We start from the raw sequence: 24,698 nt of genomic DNA, 5'->3' as shown, positions 1-24,698 counted from the left end.
ACTGCCGTACATCTTGGACATCCCGATTTTAGTCTTTTGTGACAATTTTCTGCCTGTAAATATCCGTTCCATAATCGTTAATTCCGCTTTTGGAAAGATAAAGTCTCTCTGCAACGTGACGTTGCGTTTTGCCAGCTTCCAGCATCCATGCTGCCATGGAGTGTTCGTCCATACTCATATGCCTCTTAATAGCGTCTTATAACCAGTTCTGGCCAGATATACTGAAATTTTCTTATGATCACTTAAGAAAACCCTCTTTGATAATTTTATGCTTCCATTGTTCCACTTACTTTTTTAACGCCACGTACTTTCTTGACCAATTTGTCCCAAAACCCAATAAACACGTGTGATATAAGTATCGAATCATGTTAATGACATGTTTTTAAACTACTTAAGCCTTGTTGTCACATAAATTCATGGGTATGAAAAATCATTCTTGTGTAAAAATATGATCCCTAACTTATTTTGCCCAGTATTATTTCTCTTTGTACATGTAATACTTTGATTTCTGATTGTGGCCCCGCCCTACCACTAGGGGTCATGATTAGATTACTTTTGAATCTATATATACACTGTACTACCCCAGGATGCTTTCACATATTAAGTTTCAGCTTTTCTGGCCCAGTGGTTCTTAAGAAGTTTTTTTTTTACCCCACCATATTTTTTGAAATTAGCATCTTCAAAAAAAAAAACATCCAAGTACATTAGTCAGATTTTTTGTTTAATAATGTTTTGTTCAAGGTCAGCGAACTATTCTTGTCCATACTGTATTGCAATGTTTCCTTTGGTGAGTATATCTATATTAAGTGGTATTCTAAAAGAAAATGCAAAAGCAGTCCTACGGCAGTCACAAATTAGTATCACAGCGATCATAGGGTAGTCTATAGTAATCCTAGAGTAGTCCCACAACAGCCCTTGAAACTGCATTCTTGAACCTATTTGATGTCAGATTGGGTCTGGGCTCTACAATTCAATGGTAGTTTTTAGAAAAAAAAATAAAGAATTATGAATGAAAACAATAAGGTAACTGAATTTTTCTCTATATTATACTGATTTAATTTTGAGAAAAATAACCAATTTCAGTGAAAGAACAAAAATCAAAAAATAAGCAAGAGACGAGGGGGTGGCATGCTGAGTACGCTGAGAAAGAGACAAAGACAGTCCATTACGCCCGGGGGATGATTGTAGGATGTGCTGGGGCGGGGAAAACCACGCTACTTAAACGTCTGCTCGGTTGTTGTGAAGAAGAGATTAAGGAAGTAAAATCTACTGAGGGCTTGGAGGTGCATGAAGAAATATTTGAATTGTGTGAAGAAACAAAATCTTTAGAAGGTAATGTATACATTTCTGGTACATTTTATAAACATACATGGAGAAAATATCTTCTGTATGAAGGTGTCAGAGGTTAGAGGTCAGTACATGGCTGAGTCACACGACGCAAAAATATCTACCAGTTCATAAATATAAAGTGGCTTGCTCTGCTTTTTATACAACCAAAACAAGTATTGCATACATTTATGGCGATCGATGTTACCTGTGTAAATAAAAAATATACAAATAGAAACAAGCTTTTTTTAACCAGTTTTATGCAAAAGTTGTCCATCAGTGGCGTAGCTAGGACTTTGTTAAAGTGTAGACACAAATTATGGCACGGGGTCTTTGGGCCGAGTTAGGCCGCAAGCGGGTCTAGGGCTGCGATCTGGTGGGGGATCCAGGGGGCGAAGCCCCCCCAACGGAAAATGAATTTCACTATTATCAGACCCCTGGGAAACAGATTCTGGGTCTTTGAATGATTGATTGTAAAGTATTTAATGTCCCTCTCGAGAATTTTTCACTCATATGGAGTCGCCACCACTTACCGGTGGAGAGCTGCAAATTTTGTCCTACACTCAGCACTCAGGGCCATTGAGCAGGGAGGGATCGTTTTTGTGCCAGCATCTGCTGCGACACGGGGCCTTGGTTTATAGGGTCTCCTCCACGGGACCGGTCTCCTTGTCCCACAATGGGATTCGAATCCGCGACGTAAGGATTGACTCCTTACTTCACGGCTCTAGAGCAGACGCTCTTAATTACCACTGGGTCTATGAAAACAAAATTCTATCTCTTTATGATATAAAGAAAAACTCTTTTTAATGTTGCATTTCCGACTTTTTTAAAGAGTTAATCTTTAGTTAGGAGAGTTTATGTATCTTTTAACGTAATCATTTAGAACAAGGAGGAGGAATTTATTTTTAAAAACTTAAAAAAAAAACAAACCAAAATCTAGACATGGCAATTATATGATATCAAGACGTCTATTTGTTTATATTGTAAATTTCTTTCTGATAACCCCCCCCCCCCCCACACACACACACACAGACACACGTTTTGAAAAACAATACTACAGGACACAAGTTTTTGGTTGATTATTCTTTTAAAAAAGACATTTCTTCAAGAGGTAATTTTCATGAATTGTTTTCAGATGAATTCAAAATTGAAAATGACCACTGCATCAAATTGATATTTTTTATGCACACCCTGAGTAAAATGCTTTTATACAGAAATAATTTGAATTTGTAGCCAAATCAAGTGACCTCGGGTAGGTGAATACAGCTATGTAGTTAAATCAAGCTACGTAGCTAAATCTAGTGATTGTACTGGACCTGAATGATATAGGCTAAATCTATATTTCTTTCATTAAATTCAATAAATGATGAATGCGTAATTTCATTGGAAAATATCAAATAATTGCAATCATGCCACAGCAGCTAAAAATTAAACACCTCGATTGGCGCTGTCGAAGTTTAGTGCTGGGTGTTTTAATCAAGTCAAATACATATACTTGTTTGCAAATTCACTGGCTTTATATTATCTTTAAGCATTTTTCGGTAATACTTACTACATATACCGTTTCATTGTTGAATTCGACTTTTCCACTCGGCGAGTAGATTTTTGACGCTGTTTACGCATATACGGACTCGGAGACTAAAGTAAATCTTAAGCATGCCATGTACGACTGTAAAGATAATTATAGCGTAGAAGATCTAGACATCAACAGATTTTAATATTTTGTCAGTGCATTTCCTTTGCAAGTGTAAATGAGTGCGATTCTAAATCTGGGGAAGGGGTACTCTGTGTTTATTCAGAGATAGAAACCTTGTGTTATTATTATGCTTAGTTTTAGGTTGAAATTTATTATCTCTGTAAACATCAGGAAGATATACATAGTACTAATACATTTGGGGATTTATTATTTATTTGATATAATAAATATGGACTCAATGCACGGTCGATATACTCCATGTATCTGAAGTCAATATCTGTCATCGTGGGTCATTATAAATGCATTTTGACCTACATTGAGTCCATTTTTGTATAATAACACTACCACAAATTTCCATAATTATTGCATCAGGAAATTTTACTTTAGCTCCTGGAAATGACGGCGCGTTTAGAATATGTGGTAGTTTTTATTGTCATTGTATTATTTTAGTTTTAAAAATAATAACAAGTTGTTTTGACATTGCGGCGTATATAATCAGTTGATTAAAAAAAGTATTATTACCTAATCAAGTGATTTTTGTTGTTTTATTGGAGATTTAATATTTTCATCTATTTTGGATGTGTTTTCAGTTTCCTTATCTTTTCAAACCGATCTATTAACCGGTCAATAGAATGCGCGTTCTCTTGACCGGTCAATAGACTGCGCGTTCTATTGACCGGTCAATAGACTGCGCGTTCTATTGACCGGTGACGTATTTCGTCAAAAACGATCCGGGTTTAGAATAAAGTTGTTTGTTACATTGCACAGACATGGTTAACAATTATCTTATTCGATCTTGCTGCATTAGTTTTAGAAATTGTGTGATTTCAATGGTCGGATATTTTATTTAATGAGAGTTACTTTTAATTAATACACTGTGAGATGTTGTCCCATGTAGCAGTAGGTGCTCTGCTGGCGCGAAAAAGTCCCCTCTCCACCAGGAAGTGGTAGCGTCTCCATAAGAGAGAAAAATTTTCGAAAGGAATGTAAACAATAGTCTATACAATCAATCTTTAATTAATATTACAGATGCACCGTATCTAGGTAAAAAATAACAATATGGTACGGGAACCTTATGTACTGAACATACAATTTTGAACACTTAATACGGAAAATAAAAATTAGGTAATAAAACAATTGCCTCAAGCAATAAAACACACTGAGCTGTTCCCTGCACCTCGGGAAAAATATTCTGGTCTATTGACTGCTCAGGCATTAAATAATTGTATAATATTATACTTTCATGTAAATTACTTTAATCTGATTCGTCGAGAAACATTTGATAAAAAACACTACTACCCGCTGAATAATGAAGCCACGCCCTCCTGCGTAGCAACAGTCAACATTGCTTGACGACAGGTGGTATTACAAAAAATAGCGACTGCGCGGAATTTATGCGCGCACGGTTCACTGTAATATGTATTTGTATAAAACATTCAGTATAATATAATAAATATAGCATGTAGTTGAGTGTAACATTGAAAATTTTCACCCCTCGAAAACCATTGTCAACCTCGGCTGCGCCACGGTTGACAATGGTTTTCTTGGGGGTGAAAATTTTCAATGTTACACTCAACTACATGCAATATTTATATAATGTTTCATGCATAGATAGATGTTACCATATGCACATATCGATGAATCGAAGGGCATCCAATTTTGACCTTTAACTTTAATCACCACTAACTGCCTTTGAGCACTGTTGCAACCACTATTGAAATAACAACCACCATTGAAAAAATTATATCAATAATGTTTGAGAATAAATTTCAATAGCAAACATATTAAGCAAACACTATTTAAATACGACCACTATTGAAATAATTATATCAATAGTGGTTGAGAGTGCATTATAATAACATACATAGTTAGTAACCTTTATTGAAATACGACCACTATTAAATAATTATATCTATAGTGGTTGTGAGCGCATTTCAATGACAAACATAGTTAGTAACGACTATTGAAATACGACCTATATGACGATATATATTTTTTCAAAAGTGGGTTGGACTGCACTTAAATATAATAACCATAGGTTTCGCCCACTTTTAGAATACCAGCACTTCTAAAATAATTATTCAATAGTGGGTGAGAGTGCATTTCAATATGATAACCATAGGTTTCAACTACTATCAAAATACTACCAGTATTGAAAGAAAAGTTTCACCGTGTCCACAACTTATTTCAATAGTGGTTATTACCTATGTTTGTTATTGAAAAGCTGTCTCACCCATTATTGAAATAACTATTTCAATAGTGGTCGTATTGCAAAATTGGTTATTACCTATGTTTATTATTGAAATGCTCTCTCAACCACTATTGGTATAACTATTTCAATAGTGGTTGTATTTAAATAGTGGTTACCAACTATGTTTGCTAATGAAATGCACTCTCAACCACTATTGATAAAATTATTTCAATGGCCGCTAGTGCTGATTAAAGTCATAGGTTGCAAAAGAGCAGTAAGGGAACTTTATCATGCCAACGCTTGCCGTGACATGGGGCCTCGGTTTTAAGGTCTCATCCGAAAGACCCTCAACTTTCTTTTCAAGTGCAGAGCACGTGGCAAAAAAAAAAAAAAAAAAAACAGTAGCTACCCAATTTATATCGACTAAGGTTAGTAGCTGCTGAGATTCGAACTCACGACCTAGATACCGAACACTGAGCGATTCGTGAATGGTTCCACGCGTTTAAGATGTACATGTGAAATGCCCGGTCATTTTTGACATAAAATACCCCTCCCCCTCCCGATCTACTAAAGTTTAAACATAGAATAAAATCACTTGTCTGCAGATTATTCTATATACTAGCTCGGTTTAATTATTTTTTTTTTGTAACAGTATAATCAACTCTCTAAGCTTTCTCAATATACATACTTGTAATCCTGGCTTATCTCTAAAAGATACCGGTGTATACAACGAATTTTTTTTTTTTTAGTTTTTTCCGATTTTTTTAATTTATCAAGTTTGTTAGACTTGAATTTAACACTGTGAGGACTAACATTTTTTTGTTTAAATACATAAAATAGTTCATTAAAACATATTGTAGATGTAATGCATGTTATTCAGACTGTAAACTTACCCTCCCCCTTCCCTTCCGCCTTTTGAAAAAGGGCCTCTCCCATTGTCTGAAATAAAAAAAGAAATGTAGCATGTTAGTTTTGTAGCCAAGAGACGTACATAGAACAAGGTGTAAAATATTTTCATCGACCGTGAATTAATTACTTGTAAACATATATGAAATGAAAAAGGTGAAGGCATCGACCAGTCATTGATCTAAAAATGTACAATACAATACACATTACATGCATACAATATGATTTGTGACCAGGAAAAACACAGAACTGTGAAAATCAGATATTGAAACATAACATGTAAGTACATGTATAAACATATATAAATACAGAAGGATTGATTTTAAGAACGCTTTACAGTTCTGTAAAGCGATATATAAATAACAAGGGCAGATCCAGTTATTTTTGAAAGACGGAATTCCATGGTTGTGTCCCTTTAACCCCCCACCCCCTACACATTCTCAAGCAGAGATTCACTCACACGTATGGAAAGATATAAGGTTGTGGTAAATAATATCTTTGTTATAGGTCCCTTTTTCTTTTGAAAATGTACCCCCAGTCCGAATTAAATAAGAAAACTACTGAAGCCTAAAGATTGAATGGTTTTGCAGCATTTCCGTAGATTACGAAGAATTTTCTTCCAGAATTTGAAAAACATTTTTGGGAAAGGATGCGGTTGAGGTTTGAAATAAAGAGTTACATAAAATATCATAAGAAAAAACCGGTACATTAGATAGCCAAGACATGCAGTTAAAAAAATTTAATATAAAATCAAATTAAATTTCGCATGTTACATATATAAGATATATAAAAATAAGTAGAATATTTTCAACCATTCTTTCATTAAAAACAAAGTAGTGAATGTGAATGGAGAAATCTAAATGTATGAGAACATATCTATTCAATACATAAGTTAGACGTATAAATATTTATTCTCAGAAAATGTTTATCCTCTCTTTCTCTTTCTCTCTCTCTCTCAACTTGGCAAAAATTAAAGGGGGTCCAACGCCTGGACCCCCCCCCCCCCTCTGGATCCACCAATGAATAAACTGTGAATTTATAATTCAATTAACATAACTCAGCTGTTACTTATTTCATGAATTTTCCCTTGAAAGTAATTAATACATTAAGTACCTACATGTATGTAGAACGATGCTAAAATATTAAATTAAAAAAAAGGGCTATGTACAAATGCTTCACGCACGGCATCAATTTGATGTAATTTTAAAGAGGACAAATTATTAATGGATGTATAATACTTAATCCAAGTCTTTCACAGGACAAGAATACATAAAAAATTATTTCTACACTAAGACGTATTTAAACTATATGTAGGTTTGAGAATTTTGAACAGCACTGCAATTATTCATTTAATTAAATTTCTTTAGAGCTAATTAAATTGATGGTGTGGTTTTACATTTTTAGAAAAGACCAACTGTTTAAAATTGTCTATTATTAGAGAAGAAAAACTCCTTCCTTCACTGTACCTAATCATATGTTTAAAAATAGTTTTTTGCTATTTAGTATAATGAAGACCCCCCCCCCCTCCGGTGCCTTTCTCCCGAAATAAAATTCTTATTGAGTTTTTTCCGTATATTTTAATTAATTTTTAATTTTTATTGTAACACAAGAAAATCAGTCTTAAAATTAACATCAAAAAGCCATTAAAGAATAGTATTTTAGTATAAACTTGTGACGACAGTAGTATTTTAAATTGGCAGGGAATATGTTTCAAATTCAATTTAAAACTTAATCCCTCTAAGTATAAATTCGAATTATTTTTTTCTGCAGGAATGCAAAAATCAGATCTAGAAATGATAGGGAAAAATATTAAAATTTCTTGGAATACGAAGTGACTCTTTGCCTTCGGCATGTTCGGTGAAACGATTTCCACACCTCCACTGTGTCGAATTATTTTGATTGACAGCACAAGCACGCTACTAGAAATGTAGCACGGACTTCCTGTGAACTGTGTAGATTTGATGATGGAAAATAAAAGCCAATGATAACTGTCAAATGGATTTGTTAATCCATAAAAAATGATTACCTTTATTGCTTGGAATATTTAGGAAAAATAATTAAATTTTTATTTGATACAACATATATCTGAGAATCGAGGGGGTCTCACTATCTCTCTTTCTCTCTCTCTCTCTCTTTCTCTCTCTCTCGCACATTTCTCTTTTCAATAAAGACTATGACAACACATTACTTATTTAGTTTTGAAAATTTAATCTACACATGTATTACAGATAATTTGAATGCCTCTTTCCAACATTTTGACCGAGTATAATCAAGGCCGGGAAATGTCTACAGATACATGAAGAAGTTAGCTAAAATGATCGTAATAAAAGAATAAAAAGGCACATATACATGTAGAATATTTTGCAGTAGAATTTAAATAAAACGACAATTTTTATGCAGTACGATAACAGTCAATGTCAACAGATAATTGTGAATTTAAAAAAATCCGTTATTTTACTCAGAATGATTTTGGCACGGAAATACGTGTAAGGTTGTTTCAACCCCGTACAATGTAATTAATTAATTCTATATGTAGTAGTTTTATCTTCAGAAGTCCACGTTATCTTATTATTGAAAAGAATAAGCATAATTATTTACTATATAAGTAGATTAATTTATTATTTAAGTACACGCGGTAACAAATACACGTTTGACGGCGATTAAAATCATGTTATTCAAATATCGATTTTAACATACTTAGGTATGTGCAGAAAAAAATGCTTTTATTTATTTATTTATTTATTGTTTATCTCAGTAGTAGTTTTATCTTCTAAAGTCCACATTAATTCATTAGTTAAAAGAATAAGCATAATTATTAACTATATAAGATTAATTTATATTTAAACTACACGCGGTAACAAATACACATTTGACAGCGATTCAAATCATCTTATTTAAATATGGATTTAAACATACGTACATGTATGTGTAGAATTTATTTTTATTGCTTATTTATTTACTTATTTATTTATTTCTTTTTTGTTTATCTATTGTGTATCCATATTTATTTTTGACATTTGAATTATAGAATAAAAGAATAATTTCAATACAAGGAAAAGACCGAAGGCATTCCGAATAAATCGTTCATCTTGCGTTCACCGTTCGTTCACCGTTCACTTTGCGCTCGCGTTGGAGCTCCGTTCGCGTTCTGCATTCACTTACCGTTCACCGTTCACATATCGTTCACCAAGTTGCGTTCACCGTTCGCACACCGTTCACTCACTGTTCGCTCTGCGTTCGTTCAGCGTTCGTTCAGCGTTCGTTCACCGTTCAGGTGGGAAAGTAGAACGTTTCAGGGACTGTACAGCGATGCTATAGAATTGTAGCCATCTCCAGAAAATATCAGATAAAAAAATTGCAGAGGGCTACATCATTATTGCAGCTGTATCTTTTATTCAAAGTCGAGTGGAAATGAATCTGACGCTTATCGATCTTACATGGAGTCCAAGCGTTGTTCCCCCCTGTTTACATGAACATAATAACTATGGTAATAGAAAGGGGGATAATTCAAACGAAGGTTTCAAGATTCATTCCCATGTACTTTGTGTAGGTTACAAATTTATATATACCCAAGAGACATTGGACCTGCCAGTATTCCCCGTGATTTAAATATAATTATGGATGCTTAAGTTATATTTTTTTATTTGTTATATCATAAAATATGACTAAACTGTGATATATTTAGTCTGTCGCCGTTATAATTAAACATTTCTCTTTTAAATAACAGATAAAAGTAATCAAAAACAAAAAAAGAACAAACTTCAAATGTTGATTAAAGGAAAGATTGTACTATATGAGATATGCTTATATTATAAAATGCTTGGATTTTTTTCATATTAATGATATGTAAGATGGAAACGATAATTTTTATTTTTTTTATCAATTGTTCTTAACTTCATATAGAAATGACACAAATTCGACAGGGATTTCTAAGTGCACGCAAGGGGTGCAGAACAAACGTCAATTACTTACCTATTACTACATGTGCATAATATCTCTCCCAAAGCTATTGAAAAATCTTTTATTATGTTATGGCTCATATCATGTCGAACATTTACTCTTCTTTATAAATAGGCATTTAATGTATTCCAAGTATCCCAAAAATCAGTTTGTTACATTGCATTTATCAAAAGAATCATAATTGTAAAACGTCAAATGACGTCATAGTGCTTTTTGTATTTTTCTCGTAAAAGATCCAATTTTCAACAACAAACACATGCATCTCTGTAACGAATGAATGTACCTTTAGAAATTTGTAATAAAGAATGTAAGGAAAATTCTCTCGGATTATGGGATTTTTATTTTTTTTATTTTGTGTTAAAATGTAAATTTGATTTTGAGGATATCAAGAAATCAGGCATTTATTCGTAATTTTATTTTACTTCGTAATTTTATTGAATTTTAGTAATTTGAAATCACCAATTTTTTTAGCAAGGATAGAAAGAACAGACAGTACCAAAAGTGAAAATTATGCCACAGACATTGCTAAAAAGACTCTGACATTTATTGACTTTGGAGGCCAGCCTGTGTACTTTGCCTGTCACCAGATTTATCTGACCAGAAAAGCTTTCTATGTTGTGGTGGTGGACGCCTCTAAACGTCTTGAACAGGAGGTGGATAATGAAGTGTGTGATCAAGCTGGAAGCGTTTTCTCTGGATGGACCTACGGAGGTAAAAATTTAACAGCCCGTATGTATTTTCAAAAGCACTGAATTAATATTGTTGGATGACCAGTACTATAACACACCGTGCCGGACAAACAAATTGAACACCGCGGTTAAATGCACATTTGTAGTTTTTGCACATAAATTTATGTGGATATTATAGGATTAAACGTTCTTTTCGATAAAATTTTCAAAAAGAACGTTTAATTCTTATAATTCCGATAACGAATTTAAAAAAAAAAATTAAAATTATTTCTCTTTGAGGCCTCCATACATGTACAATCCCTTATTAGAGAAACACCGACATCTTACTAATCAAAGTAACCAAAAACGGGGATGAGTCATTGTAGTATATTGTAATCACGGTTAGGTTATTGAATTCTTCAATTTTATTGGGATTTCGATAGATAAATTCCTACAAGATACCTCAAAGGCACGTCTTGTCTTGACGCTACAATACATTTCAAGACATTTAAACGAGCAAAGGGGGTCGAGAAGGGAAATGAAAGGAAAATTTAAAAAATGTCATTCTGTGGCATGAAATAAAAAAATAATAGCATGTGCGGATCTAGAAGTGGTCGAAAGGGGGGGGGGGGTATTTCACGAAGGGCGGTCTGGACTGTAAGGAGTTATGGTCTAAAATTAAATTGCAAAAACCAAAAACTTAAAGGAAAATTCTTGTTCAAAAAACTAAATGCCGGAACATCTCGGGGAAAACCAATTCAATAAAAATTATGAAATCTTTCGTAACAAACTAAAATAAACAATTCCTTAGATACAATACAAAGCAAAAATTATACAATAAGAATGGAAAATATAGAATACAAATAAATCATTTTACAATGCAAATGTTTTTAACAAAATGAAAAAATTATACCATGTGAATGAAAAATTATCTAATGCAAATGCAAACACAAAGTAAATGGAAAATATATAATGCAGGCTCGGTCGCTATCATTTTCTGTGTCTTCGGTCACTATCAAATGCCATTTGTTCTTATCATATAAATATAGCCCTTTGATGAGTTCGATAAGTAGATATATCGACTTCACAGAAATACATATGCGTATCTGTGAAGTGATATATCTATTTTTTGACCGAATCAAAGGGCTACATTTGTTATTTTTTTTTACAGAGATTGAAAACACTACCACAGGTTTTATCTCTTGTCATTTTTTAATACTGAGGGACTAAAAAGTAAAAAAAAGATCTGTTTAATGTAATGTATATTATTCTTTGTACTGATGGAGTAATTTTGGGAATTTCCTTTTTGAAAAGGCCAATTTGTCTAATTAAGGTTTGAATTTATTTTTTAAAAATATATCTATTATACTTTGACATAAAGTAGATTCTTCTTCAAGGCGTCATATATCTTAATAATTATTACAAAACATCACAATTATAAATCATATGTGAAGCACACTTTTTTGTGTGTGTCCTTTTTTTTAATTTAATTTTTTTTTAAAGAAAAAAAATTAAGTAGTACTCTGTCTTAGCTGTTTTGAATTTAGCATAAATGTTATTTCCCTAACAAAAAAATTACTATAGTAAACTATAGTTAACAATAGTTTACTATAGTTTACCATAGTAAACCAAAGTTCCAAAGTTTTCACTATAGTAGATCAAAGTTCCAAAGTTTTTACGATAGTAAATCAAAGTTCCAAAATGTTCACAATAGTAAATCAAAGTTCCAAAGTTTTCACCATAGTAAATCAAAGTTCCAAAGTTTTTACAATAGTTAATCAAAGTACCAAATTTCTCGCAATAGTAAATCAAAGTTCCAAAGTTATTACTATGGTAAATCAAAGTTTCATAGTTTTTATTATAGTAAATAAAAGAAAGTAGCTCAAGTCTCCATGCTGTTATATAGTTGATCGTGTGATCAATTTTGAGCTATTCAGAGAGCTTGGATAGTATGAGAAAAATAATATATCTATCTAAAATCCGAGCAATTATAATGTTCTAAACTAGTATCTTATTCTGTTTTATTTTATGACTAAATATTTTTAAACTTTTAGTATCAAGTAAAGGATATATGCATTAAATTTCTTTTGTTTTTTTTTAGACTATTTTGCCTTTTGGATACAGTCTATACATACTCTGTGGGTCTGTGGTTCTGAAAAAGAAGAGGATCCAAAACCCAAAGTTTTAATTGTAGCGACACATTGGGAAGAAGGAGAGAAACAATTTATGGTAAATAGGCAGAGAATATCGGACATAAAATAATTATTTATTGTATCCATATGCACTAACATTACATGTAGCGCTACATCGCCAACGCATTACCGATTCATACTGGATAAGCTGAAAACAACCCATTACCGCTACACGTTTTTTCTGTGAACAGGATTCGATTTTATTTTTTAAATTTTTCAGTGTTTTATAAAACAAAATGTATTTAAGATAAAAAAAAATATAAGAACACACTTTGCTCAACATCACACTTTCATCTTCCCGTGTTGAGCAGGGGATAGAAGACCTATGCTTGTATGCATATTTTTTACTTAAAAGCAATCCGTGCGCATAGAAACCTTTGGTTAATCAAACAGGCTTTGTAGCGGTAAAGTAACTTTTATACGCATTGGTTATGTAACGTTTTTGTAGTGGCAATGGCTATGTTGCTGTAATTAAATTTTCCAAAATGTAGCGGTAATGATGTGCACTAATCAGTTTATCAAATCGTTCAGGTTTATATTTAAAAACGAATCTACATGCACATGTGCGAACTAAAACCGTTTTATAAAATCGTAGACAAGTAATCGACAGAGGAATATAATAAGAGGCTATTGCGACCTGAGTAACTCAAGTGACCTATTGTTATCCGTTTTTGTCCGTCATTGTGTTTCTTGTGTCATGCGTCGTGTGTAAACATTTGAAGATTTTTAGCTTCTTCTCTGACACCATTGACAATTTCAACCAAATTTGGTATACAGTATCCATACCAAAGGGGAACAAAAATTGTGAATTTTATGGTCTCTGCACCCCCCCCCCCCTTGGGGCCGTAGGAGTGGGGCCCAAACCGTTAAATTATTGCAATCTTTAAGAGTCTTCTTCTTTTCTCCTGGGCATCAAATAGGGAAACTGTTGGCATGAATGTAATGAGCATTGAGTCCTGTACCAAACTTGTGAAATTCATGGCCCCAGGATCAGAGGTTCTAGTGCTAGGGCGGAGTTATATAGATTATATAGTGAAAATGTAGTAATTCCTTGAAAATCTTATTCACTGCTTCTTGCTATTAAAAGAACTAACTAAGCACAAAGTTATGATAAGCAAGAGTGTCTCTTCCAAGATTGTGAATTTTATGGCCCCATGGTGAGGGGTTCTGGTGTTAGAGCAGGGCTTTATTGATAATATAGTGAAAACACATTGCCCCAACCCAACAGACGATTCCTACACCCTTTGCGAAAGAGTTCCGCTAAGTTAAGTAATCGCGATATCAAGTATTAAAATCTACCACCAATGACGTTATATGTGTGCATCAAGTAACTTGGAAATTGATCGTGTCGTGTAAAGATAATTTGGCAAAGAGGGCATCCAGAAAAATACGTAAAATTGAGTTTAAAAAGCAAATATCAATAATCAAATGTGAAAATCATAGGGAATTCAGTTTAATAAACAAATAAGCTAATTTATTTTTATCGCTTATACTCTCTTTCGAAGCCAGTTAGCTATTTACATATCTTGCTCGGACCTTTTCTCTGTCACTTGTGACAAAAAATAATGCATCAAAACAACAATAAGCTGTAGATTTCAGAACAAAGGATTTGTACAGATGGAAAGTTTGCCTCCTAAAATACTTTGAAAGTGCTGCTAGAATCCCAAATTAAGCATCATGATCGTTTTACAAAAAATCTCGCTTCATATACATGTGTTTAAAAAATTTATTTACGCAAAGAAATTATTAAACCCTGGAGTATAGTTGTTCTGTTAGCTTTTTTATTCAGGAACATTTTGGCCATTTTTAGAAGTCACCTGATGCCATGGGTCTAATACAAAGATGTGCACTACCACTCGTTATTTTTATGTAAAAAGTAATAAAAGTTAATGTTTATCAGCGGTTTTGGTAAAATTTGAACTTATCTTTTTAAAGTCTTATTATTTTTTTTTTTTTTTTTAGAAATGATTCAATTGCTTCCTTAATATACCCGCAGAATTGAAATAATTTTTTCAACGTTTAAACTCTTGCTTCATATTTGTGAACAACCATTAGATTTTGGATCCAAATTGGGAATTTTTCCATTAATGACTTTTTTGACTGAATTTTGTAGCTTATACATGTATGTCCAAAATTATTTACACAAAATTTGATAATCATATGGATTGCATGCTATTTTTTTTAGATTGGATTGTTTGGACAATCAACATTTGGATACATAAAGACCATTTGTTGTGTTCATGCAATGCAATGTATCACTATTTTGTGATAAAATTTCTTCAGGAAATATTTTAAATTTCATAATTAAGTTTACATTAGACATATTTTATGTTAAATATACATAGCATATATGTAGATCTTAAGAGGGTGCATGATAGTGGGGTGTATTTCAACCCCCTATTATTAAATTGTGTTTATATCAGTTTAAAAGTAACCATTAATATTTTTTCAACTTAAATGCTGATACATACATACATATATTGATCGGAGCTTTTCAACTGCATCAACATTTTCTGACCCGTGGCTTTTCATGTGACCTTGACCTCACTTTTCTGAAATGAGTGTCAAACTTCATTATGCTGATACATATTGATGTAAGCAATTAATCTATATCACTATTCAAAATATTCTGATCAAATTTTGTTCACCAAACAAACTTTTATGTTGCATTACTAATACAAACCCTACGGGGCGTTCCTGTCCTATGAACTTATTTCAAGTTTTTTGTTTGTTTTTTACAAAGTATATTGAAATAATATAAATTGTCCCCTTCACACAATCTTCTTTTCTTTTTAGGAGGGAGGTTTCTTTTAAGTGCATGAAAAACAATGCTTCAACCCTTGAGAACTACTCCTTAACATGTTAAAGAAAATAACTGGTAACTAGATGAGATCTCGTTGCGAGCAACTAGTAGGTCTTCCGTCCGATTTTACGATAAAATGAGATATAATTTTGACTATGACTTTTGTTACAAAATAATGTTAGACTTCATTCACTTGATTAAATTCTTTTGATTTATTCGACAATCTCAAATAATTTTAGATATTTAGTGATTTGGCCCATCTCGGCCCCTAATTTGAGGGACCAGACCCTTTTCTTGATTTCAAATGAAAGGTCTCGTGATTTTAAACACTTTTTGTTCAAGACCTATTCACATATGTCTTTTCGTTAAAGAGATATCTTGCATGAAAATATTTAGGGGCCACCAATCCAAGTCCTTAATGGGGCAATTTTATAATAATTTAAACGGTGCATATTCTTTGGAACATTATTCTGACCATCCTTTGTTCAACATTGTTTATCAAAATATTTCTCCTATTCGAGATAAAAACCGACAACACTTCATATTCTGGCCCCTTGTGACCCCTAATTTCGTAATATATGATTAAAAATTTATACGATGTTGTTGCAATTCGCTAAGATGAATACCTTTTAATCAGTAATGTATTACAAAATATAGATTGAAAAGTAATAGATAAAAGACTTTTGGCCCCTCTGAGCCCCTTTTTTAAAGAGTCAGTCCCTTTTTCTTGATGTCAAATGAAAGGGCTTTTAAATTCAAAGACTTTTTGTTCATCGCTAATTCAAAGATTTTTTTCCGTTGTGGAGATATGCTGAATGGAAATATTTAGGGGCTATGCCTGCACGTTGTTAATGGGGCCATTTAAAAAAAAAATCACAGTATGCATACTATTAAGAACATTATTCTGATCATCTTTTGTTCAATATTGCTTATCAAAATATCCCCCCTTTTTTTTTTAGATATAAAGCGTCAAAGATGTGACATTCTGGCCCCTTGTGACCCCTTATTACATAACATATGATAAAAATTTTACAATATATTGTTGCAAATTGTTACAATGAATATCTTTGCTTCTGTAATGTGTAACAAAATATTGATTAATAAAGAAATATAAATGAAAGAGTTTTGGCCCTTCTGAGCCCCTAATTTGAGGGGTCAGCCCCTTTTCCTGATTCCATATGAATGGTCATGTGAATCAGTACAACTTTTCTTCTATATGTTTTAACAAATTATGAATAGACACGAAGATATAAAACAAAGATGTCAACTTTTGTGAGATGTTTCCGACACATTTTTTGGGCTCCACCGAGCTTCGGCGCCTTTTGCGCTATGAAAATTTGGACGCCTGCCTGCAACTCAGCAAACCTTCCCTTACTTTCACTTAAAATCTTGAGTCAATAATTTAAGTCGTTCCGGAGTAGTTTCCAGGTCAAACCCACCCTCTTAAAATTTGAAAATCATCCATATCTCACGACAGGAAGTGACGTCATCGACGACGAAAATTTCCGACAAGGTTCAGATAAATATTTATCAGATCTGAAAGTTTGGTGAAAATCGGTCGAGCCATTTCCGAGAACTAGCGTGCACAAAATCGGTAAGAAAAAAAAAATAATAATAGGGAAAAAGACCCGGAACGAAAACATCAATGTCTTTCGTTAATAAATAATATCAAATTGTTCCACCAAATCCCCGCTTATAATATGGAAAATCCTAAAAATCCTAATTTTTTTCATAAAACCTCTATATAAATAAAAATAAATAATTAAATGTAATAAAACAATCATGTTGTTCCGAATGAGGCGAAACGAAAACGACATTGACGTTAGATATTGTCTACACTAGAATTTTCTACAAAAAAGGTCGCGGAAGTTCAAAATTCAAACTATGGTAATTCAGAAAATACTGAAAATAAAGAGACAAGTTAAGGATTGTTGAAATGAAAATTTTCTTCACTTTTACAAGCTGTGTTTTGTTTTTCCTATTTCAATAAAAAAAAATGCAAGTAAAACGGCGTTTAATTTAAATGGAAGGAATAAAAACCAGCAAAATGAAACGTGTGGAAGAAAAATTCTTGTTTTTACAATTTTTTTTGCAAAAGTAGAGAAAATATCCATTTTAAAAATATCAATTTTACTGAAACGATTTTATCAAGAAAAAAAATTGCCTATCGTCGGGAAAATTATCCCTGTTTTGGAAATTTGCGTTATTTTCAAAAAGTCACGAATGTCTTTTAAACGTAAAATCTATTTATAACCGATTAATAAGCTCAAACTTGTACAGGATCTGAAAGTAGAGAGAATTTCCTAAATGATGATAAGAGTGGGGGGTGGGGGGGGGGTCATAGAATCCAAACATTTGACTCTTTTTACCTTTATTGGGGGAACACATGTTTTCTTAATTGCCAGTAGTTGGTTAAAATTTGTTTAAATTGTTTTTTTTATATCTTTTGCAGTTAAATCTGTTTGAATAAACACAGAAAAAAGTAAACATTGTGAAAAAAATTGTTGTTGCAGGATGAATTTGGACTTTTGTACGCTCTAAAGCAACGCCTACATGGATCGTCGAATTTATCACAGTACATTAGAAAGGATGCCTTTTTTTGCACAGATCTTAGTGTTCCACTGTCCAAGGATCTAAAAGGGTGTATTTATGACATAGCGTTGAATCAGCGATGGAGGGAAAACATTCCAATGGAATGGGTTGACTTTGAAATAGAAATTAATCATAAAAAACACAAAGTAAGAATTTTAGACAGAGAAGAAGTAACAAAAAATATTCCAGAAGTAGACATAGAACAAGAAAACCATGAACATGCAATGGTGACAAACATTGATATGTTACAATTTTATCATGATACAAGAAAGATTCTTTTTTATAATGAAAAATGTCTTCAAGAACATATCATTCTTGACGTTCAGTGGTTTTTTGATGCTCTGAAACATATAATCTCCAACAAGCTTACCTTAAGAACCCTTGAAGTAGTTCAGAGTGACTGGGATGAATTTCACAACACTGGAATACTGCAAGATCGACTTCTGACAGAGATCTGGAGGTGTATCGATGGGACTATGTACAAGCAATTAAAAGAAGACCAGAGGGATGACAGCGAAATTAAAACTGATTTGTATGAGTCTGATACTCGATGTCTAATTTATCATAAGACATGTCTTTTCAAATTCATGAAAAAAATCGGCCTGTTTGCTATAGGTAAAGAATCCTACTATATTCCATGTATGAACAGGAGACACATGGAAAAAGAAGTTCAATGTTTCATAAAAAATGCTAAAAAAAAATCATCTATTCTCATTTATCGGTATCAATACTTGCCATATTTCGTGTTTTTTCGCCTTGTTGTCGCTTGCATGGAAGAGAATTGGAAAATAATGAAAAATAGGGGCACATATTGTCTATACAAAAATGCTGTTTTGTTTTCGAATATGAAATACTTTATCCTTGTATCCGTCACAACAGAAACTATTCAACTTCAGGTATTTTGTACAGTGCGAGGACATATTTTGAAAAGGATAAAAACTTATAGCATTCAAAGAACAATAGAGAATATCTTAAGTGATTTAACGGGAACAGATGGCAGAAAAGCATGTTTTGTAAGAGGTTTCAGATGTCGAATGGACAAAGAAAACGTTATTGCCATGGATATCAAGGACCATTTCTTATCAGAAAATTACTTCGCAAAAGTGGACAGGATTTTTAGATGCCCATTGCATTTAATTACCGAACAACATGACATCTATGCCGATGAAGTTACTAAATATTGGAAATTGACTTCTAGATGGAATTGATTACAAATAAGATCGTTTCAATTATTGTTACATGTATTTTATTGAAAATTGTTTAAAAACATAACAGGATACATTCTAATAGAGAAACACTGACATCTTACGAACGAACGTAACCAAAAACGGGGATCAGTCATTGTAGTCTATTGTATTCACGGTTGGATTATTGAATTCTTCATTTTTATTGGGATGTCGCTAGATAAAATCTCCACAAGATACATCAAAGCCACGTCCTGTCGTAGTCGCTACCGTGACGCTACAATATATTTCAATGGACATTTAAACGAGGAAAGGGTTTCGAGAAGGGAAATGAAAGGAATATTTAAAAAATGTTATTCTGTGGCATGAAATAACAAATAATAGAGATTGTTCTATCTGACGTATCCGTATACGTATAATCCGTATCCGTATCGAGATATGAAAGGCATTTCGATCCCGATGTCTAAACAATCTGGTTACATTTCCATCGTTTCATGTTTGATTTTTAACCTTATTCACTAAAATATGATATGTAGTGTGTTACTTTTAATAAAAAACATATTAGTTGCTGTACACGCCTTATGCATCATGTTTTGGGGGGAGAAGGGGAGGGGGTAAAGGTTTAAAAATAAAATTAGAAAAACAAGCATGATTTGAATTATTTAATAAATGTTTTAAGATTTAAAAATTGTTCGAAACTCTCTCTCTCTCTCTCTCTCTCTCCCCCCCTCTCTCTCTCTCTCTCTCTCTTAGGTTATCAAACTTGTAAATTAATTGTAAAAACATGTAATTCTACATTAACTGGGAAAGATTTCACCATATTGCAAAACAAATGTGTATGGTGAATTTACTGAAAACGTCCATCCCCTTTTCCTTTTTTATCAACTTCTATGCCATTAATTATAACGTATTTGATGGTCATAGTTCTCCAGAAAAAAATTGAATAGCTGGTAATTCTGGGGCGGTTTAAATACACTCTCTAAATTTTAGGTCGATAGCCGTATCATGGGCGGCGCAGGCAAATAGTGGGGCGTTAATTGAAAGGGGAGGGGGGCTAAACCAACAAAAAAGGTAAACCCCACTTTTAAATGCCTAAATTATGTCTAATGTCTATCTTTGCAAGAAAATGGGGGTGAGGAGTGGGGGGCTTAACCCCCCCCCCTCTCCCTGGTGACGCCTATGCGTATCCAGGGTTTCAAGGAGCTTGAGAATTGCATTGATTATGTACAATTTCCGACAGTGTTGCGATTAAACGCAGTATATGTAGTACTCGATTGATTTAACACTTGTCGATAAAGGGGGAGAAAAGTAAATGCTACGTTACGATGTACATTGTATCTTCCTTTCTTAAACTATTCTATTTGCATATTAACTTCTTTTTATGAAAGTTACATGATCGAGTTTATATAGTCCAGTCAAAATAGCAAAAAATGTGTCAAACCCTAAACTAATTGCAACAGAATTTTCTTTAGTATTTTATGAAAGTTCAACATGTAGACAATGTAATATGAAAAATCGGAAAAATTCCATCGAGGCAATTTTTTGAAATTTAGGGAGGAATTATCTAATATTTTGTTGGAAAAAAGAGGAAAAAACGAAAATTGATATGTAGAAAATTACAACTGATTTCTTATATTGGTGATGTTTTTGAATAAATATAAGAAAGAAATATACAGGAACAAAAATCTAGAAGATATAATTATTATTTATTATAAATAAACGCGTCATGTTCAATATTATACCATGCTATAACAGAGGAAATTCGAATTAATTTTTTTTCTCCAGATGCCTTATAAACAGTGCTTATGTGACTGTTTTTGGTCCTTAGCCATAAACATTTAATGGGAAATAGACATTCATGGAGGATTTTTCAATTTTTTCTGTGATCAATGTAAATCATGAGCTAAATTAAATAAAAAAAAAACAGAGGAAATTCGAATCGTATATAATATGACCTCGATTTGACAGGGAATAAATAGTCTGTCTCTGACCCCTTACCGCCACGAATAAGAATACTATTATTGACTTTAATGTGATATTTGGAAATAAATATTGTCCTACACCGACATAAAAAATAAATATTCCGACTCGAAAGAGTTTGCCAGCCCCCCCCCTCCCCCGAATCAATTAGTTGTCCCTTTAATGCCTCTGAAGCAAGGCGCCTGACGTTTTTAACCTTTCTCATTATAAATAAAAAATTCCCTACTAAAATATAATTATAGAAGGGAATTTTTCTTTTTCATAATGAGAAAGGTTAGAAACGTCAAGCGCCTGTGCTCTGAAGGCTATATGATGAGGTGTATTTCATTTCACACTCCTCTGCAATGTACGTGTTCGCGTCAAAGTCTATGACCTGACGTAATAAACTCTCTTGCATGGTTGTCGTCATAGTACTCATATTTGAAATAACATTCACGTAGCATTCATTGCTTTTGTACATTATATCTACCTAAGGGAAAGTAAATAAATGTAATTAATTAAGATAACTTGTTTTGAACAGGCTCCGGGTTAAATATTTGGAGGGAGGGGGTTTCTGTCTAGTGTCCAAAACTAGCTATGAACATGTCTTGATCATCATGAAGAAAGGAGTGCATAAACAAAAATTATATTTACAGACATCTGATTTATTTTTCAACGGGAAAATTAAGCGGCCCTGCTTTGTTTTATATTACTGAGTATCAGTGTTTTATAAATTCTCTTCGATTTCATTTTTCTTTTGTGTTTAAACGAAATTCCGCGAAGTTTTGATCAAATCAAATAAATCTCAGACATGCATGTAAATACTAGTACAGTCATGAATTAATTGTCTTTTTAAAATATTAATATTTATTATATATCCTCTAATCTTAGCATGAAAAAAGCACTTGATACTCTATTGCTTTCCACTCACTAGACCTTAAGGGTTCCTTCTGCTAGAAAATAATGTCCGGTAACTTTTTAACCAAAATCAAAAAAACCAATGTGTACAAAACCGGAAAATTAGTTTAAATCTATCAAAGTACATGTATTGTATATTTTTTTAAGCCCAAATACTATTGGATAATAGGGTTCTCACTTCTTAAAGACATTGATTAGCCCCTTTGATGTTTCCCGAAGTCACGTAATACTTTTGGCTTTGTTTGATAAGAAGTTTTCTTTTCTCCATTGCAATTTGCGATTCCATAATTCTCGGTATTACGATTTCTAAAATATTGCTCTATGCATATTGACATCAATTCAGTTTCCCATGTTATTCCCGGTAAATTAGAAACCCCAAAATATTGAGACATAACACTTATTATTACAGGATTTAATAATTCCCATCTCTCTGACTGGCTGAGATCCAACCATGTGGTAGAAACACTGTATATTTACCTGCACATGACGTTCCATGTGAATACAAGAATTTCTGTTTTCTACATTGATCTAAAAATAGATCGGGAATTCCATTTAAACGGCTATGACATTTTCTCATGTGAACAAAACCTAAGCGAATATATATTTTCGGGTGAGGGTGGTTAGAGGGGATGCAGGACCCCTTCCAACACTTCTACTTAACAACAATTTTTACGTTGTTCGCCTGTCATTTTTCCCTGATAATATTCCTTCCTTTCAAAATTTTCGGGCTCGCTGAATAATGTACACCTCAGATGGCTAAATCATTGTATTGAATGAAAACAACATAAATAATTGTATAGCATTGTCCTAAAAACAACTGCAATAATTGTAAAGAATAGGGAGGTGAGGAATTTAGGACTACCGAAGTTTGTAGAACTTGTGTGAATAAATTCTTTTGACAAAATTTGTTAAAATGTCCACAACAAACAAAGGAATCGGTGTTTAATCATTACATTTTAGGAAAAGCTATGATTGACTATTTGTGCGTAATCAGAAGGGAATTAATGGGACTTTACCCTCTGACAGTGACATCAGTGATACAGTGTATTATAGGAAATATAGCGTCACTGCAAGGAAATTTTGACTGGGATGGCGTTCCATAAAGATTTACGCTTTTAAGTTTAATAACTAATCATTTTCATAATAAAGGTCTTGCTCTAGCTCTAATTTAGAAATCAAAAACTATTAAAACTAGTGTTGGCCTACATATGTTTAATTATTTTCCTACTTAAGTCTAATTAAAAAACAAAAGGTGTAGACCTATGATGGATTATAAAGGCTAATAAACTGTAGCCTCTTCATGTCGAAACGTTATTATTGTATCAAAAAGTATAAAATGATATCCTGGCTTATTTTTGTTTTCCTCTTATTCAATAATTAGTAATATTATGGAGGAAACTTGTCAAAAAATATTACTATTCGAACTTTTGGTGAAATAATTCTTATGTATGACGACTTTAGTTAAAAATGACGTCAACAGCGGGTAGTATGGTGCGGCATACCAGATATAAAGTGAAAGTAATATTTCATTATTTTTGAAGTCGACTACTATGAAAACTACTCGTCCGATTTTTTCCGATTTTTTTATGGAGTTATATTATGCTATAAGAAGAAACACTACTATGAGAAAAATTCTGTTGCAATTAGTTTGAGGTCAAATTTATATTGACTGGACTAATAGTGAACAAAGCAAGATCTGAAAAACTTTGATACATGTATTTCATCACTGTAATTTTTCTTTTAATGTGTGATTTTTTTCTTGGCTACATTGAAGCAATTCCTTCTCTTCACTGTGCACAATGATCTCGATCTCGGCCAAATTGTATATATAAATAAAAAAGAAAGTCGGATAAAAAAGAGAAGAAAATTAGCACGATGGACAATTAGACTTATTTTAGAAAATAAGATGTAGTTTTTTGAAAATGTTGAGCTATATTTATTTTGATCTCAGCATAAAAAAGATTTGAGATTATATTTTTTGATTACCATATTCTGAAATAGTTTTTATATCAAACCACAAATGATGTTAATGAATGATAGTCAAAAGACGTTATCAAATGTCGTGTGTACACATTGTGAGGCACAGACGCCGGAACTGGGGGGGGGGGGGGCTGCAGGCGTAGGATAAGCTCTCTTTCCACTTACAAAAGGCATGTTGTATTGCAGTCAAAGAAGAGTAAGTGGTAGTGTTAAAAACATTGCAATGAAAAAAGTTCGACCCCCCCCCCCGCCCACACACACAAAATAGTGTTTAAGTACTTTTTGTTGCATGTCAGGGTTTTTCAGGTCTTATATTTTTCTCT

At 32.8% G+C, this 24,698-nt stretch overlaps 1 protein-coding gene across 1 annotated transcript in view; it reads left to right on the top strand.

Moving 5' to 3' along the window:
- Positions 1 to 1,161: 1,161 nt before the first annotated feature.
- Positions 1,162 to 24,698, top strand: part of LOC134281246 (probable serine/threonine-protein kinase pats1) — a 133,591-nt gene continuing 110,054 nt past the window's right edge. Inside the window, exon 1 of the mRNA XM_062763721.1 lies at positions 1,162 to 1,332. Coding sequence (XP_062619705.1) covers positions 1,179 to 1,332 — 154 coding nt within the window. The 5' untranslated portion in view covers positions 1,162 to 1,178. The remainder of the gene's footprint in view (positions 1,333 to 24,698) is intronic.

This window comes from Saccostrea cucullata, unplaced genomic scaffold, assembly GCF_032062105.1.
Source record: "Saccostrea cucullata isolate Sc308-1 unplaced genomic scaffold, CSIRO_AGI_Scuc_v1 ctg644, whole genome shotgun sequence".
In the NCBI taxonomy this organism is placed as follows: domain Eukaryota; kingdom Metazoa; phylum Mollusca; class Bivalvia; order Ostreida; family Ostreidae; genus Saccostrea; species Saccostrea cuccullata.
The sequence above is the reverse complement of the archived record's forward strand: the minus strand, read 5'-3'. Positions and strand labels throughout refer to the sequence as shown.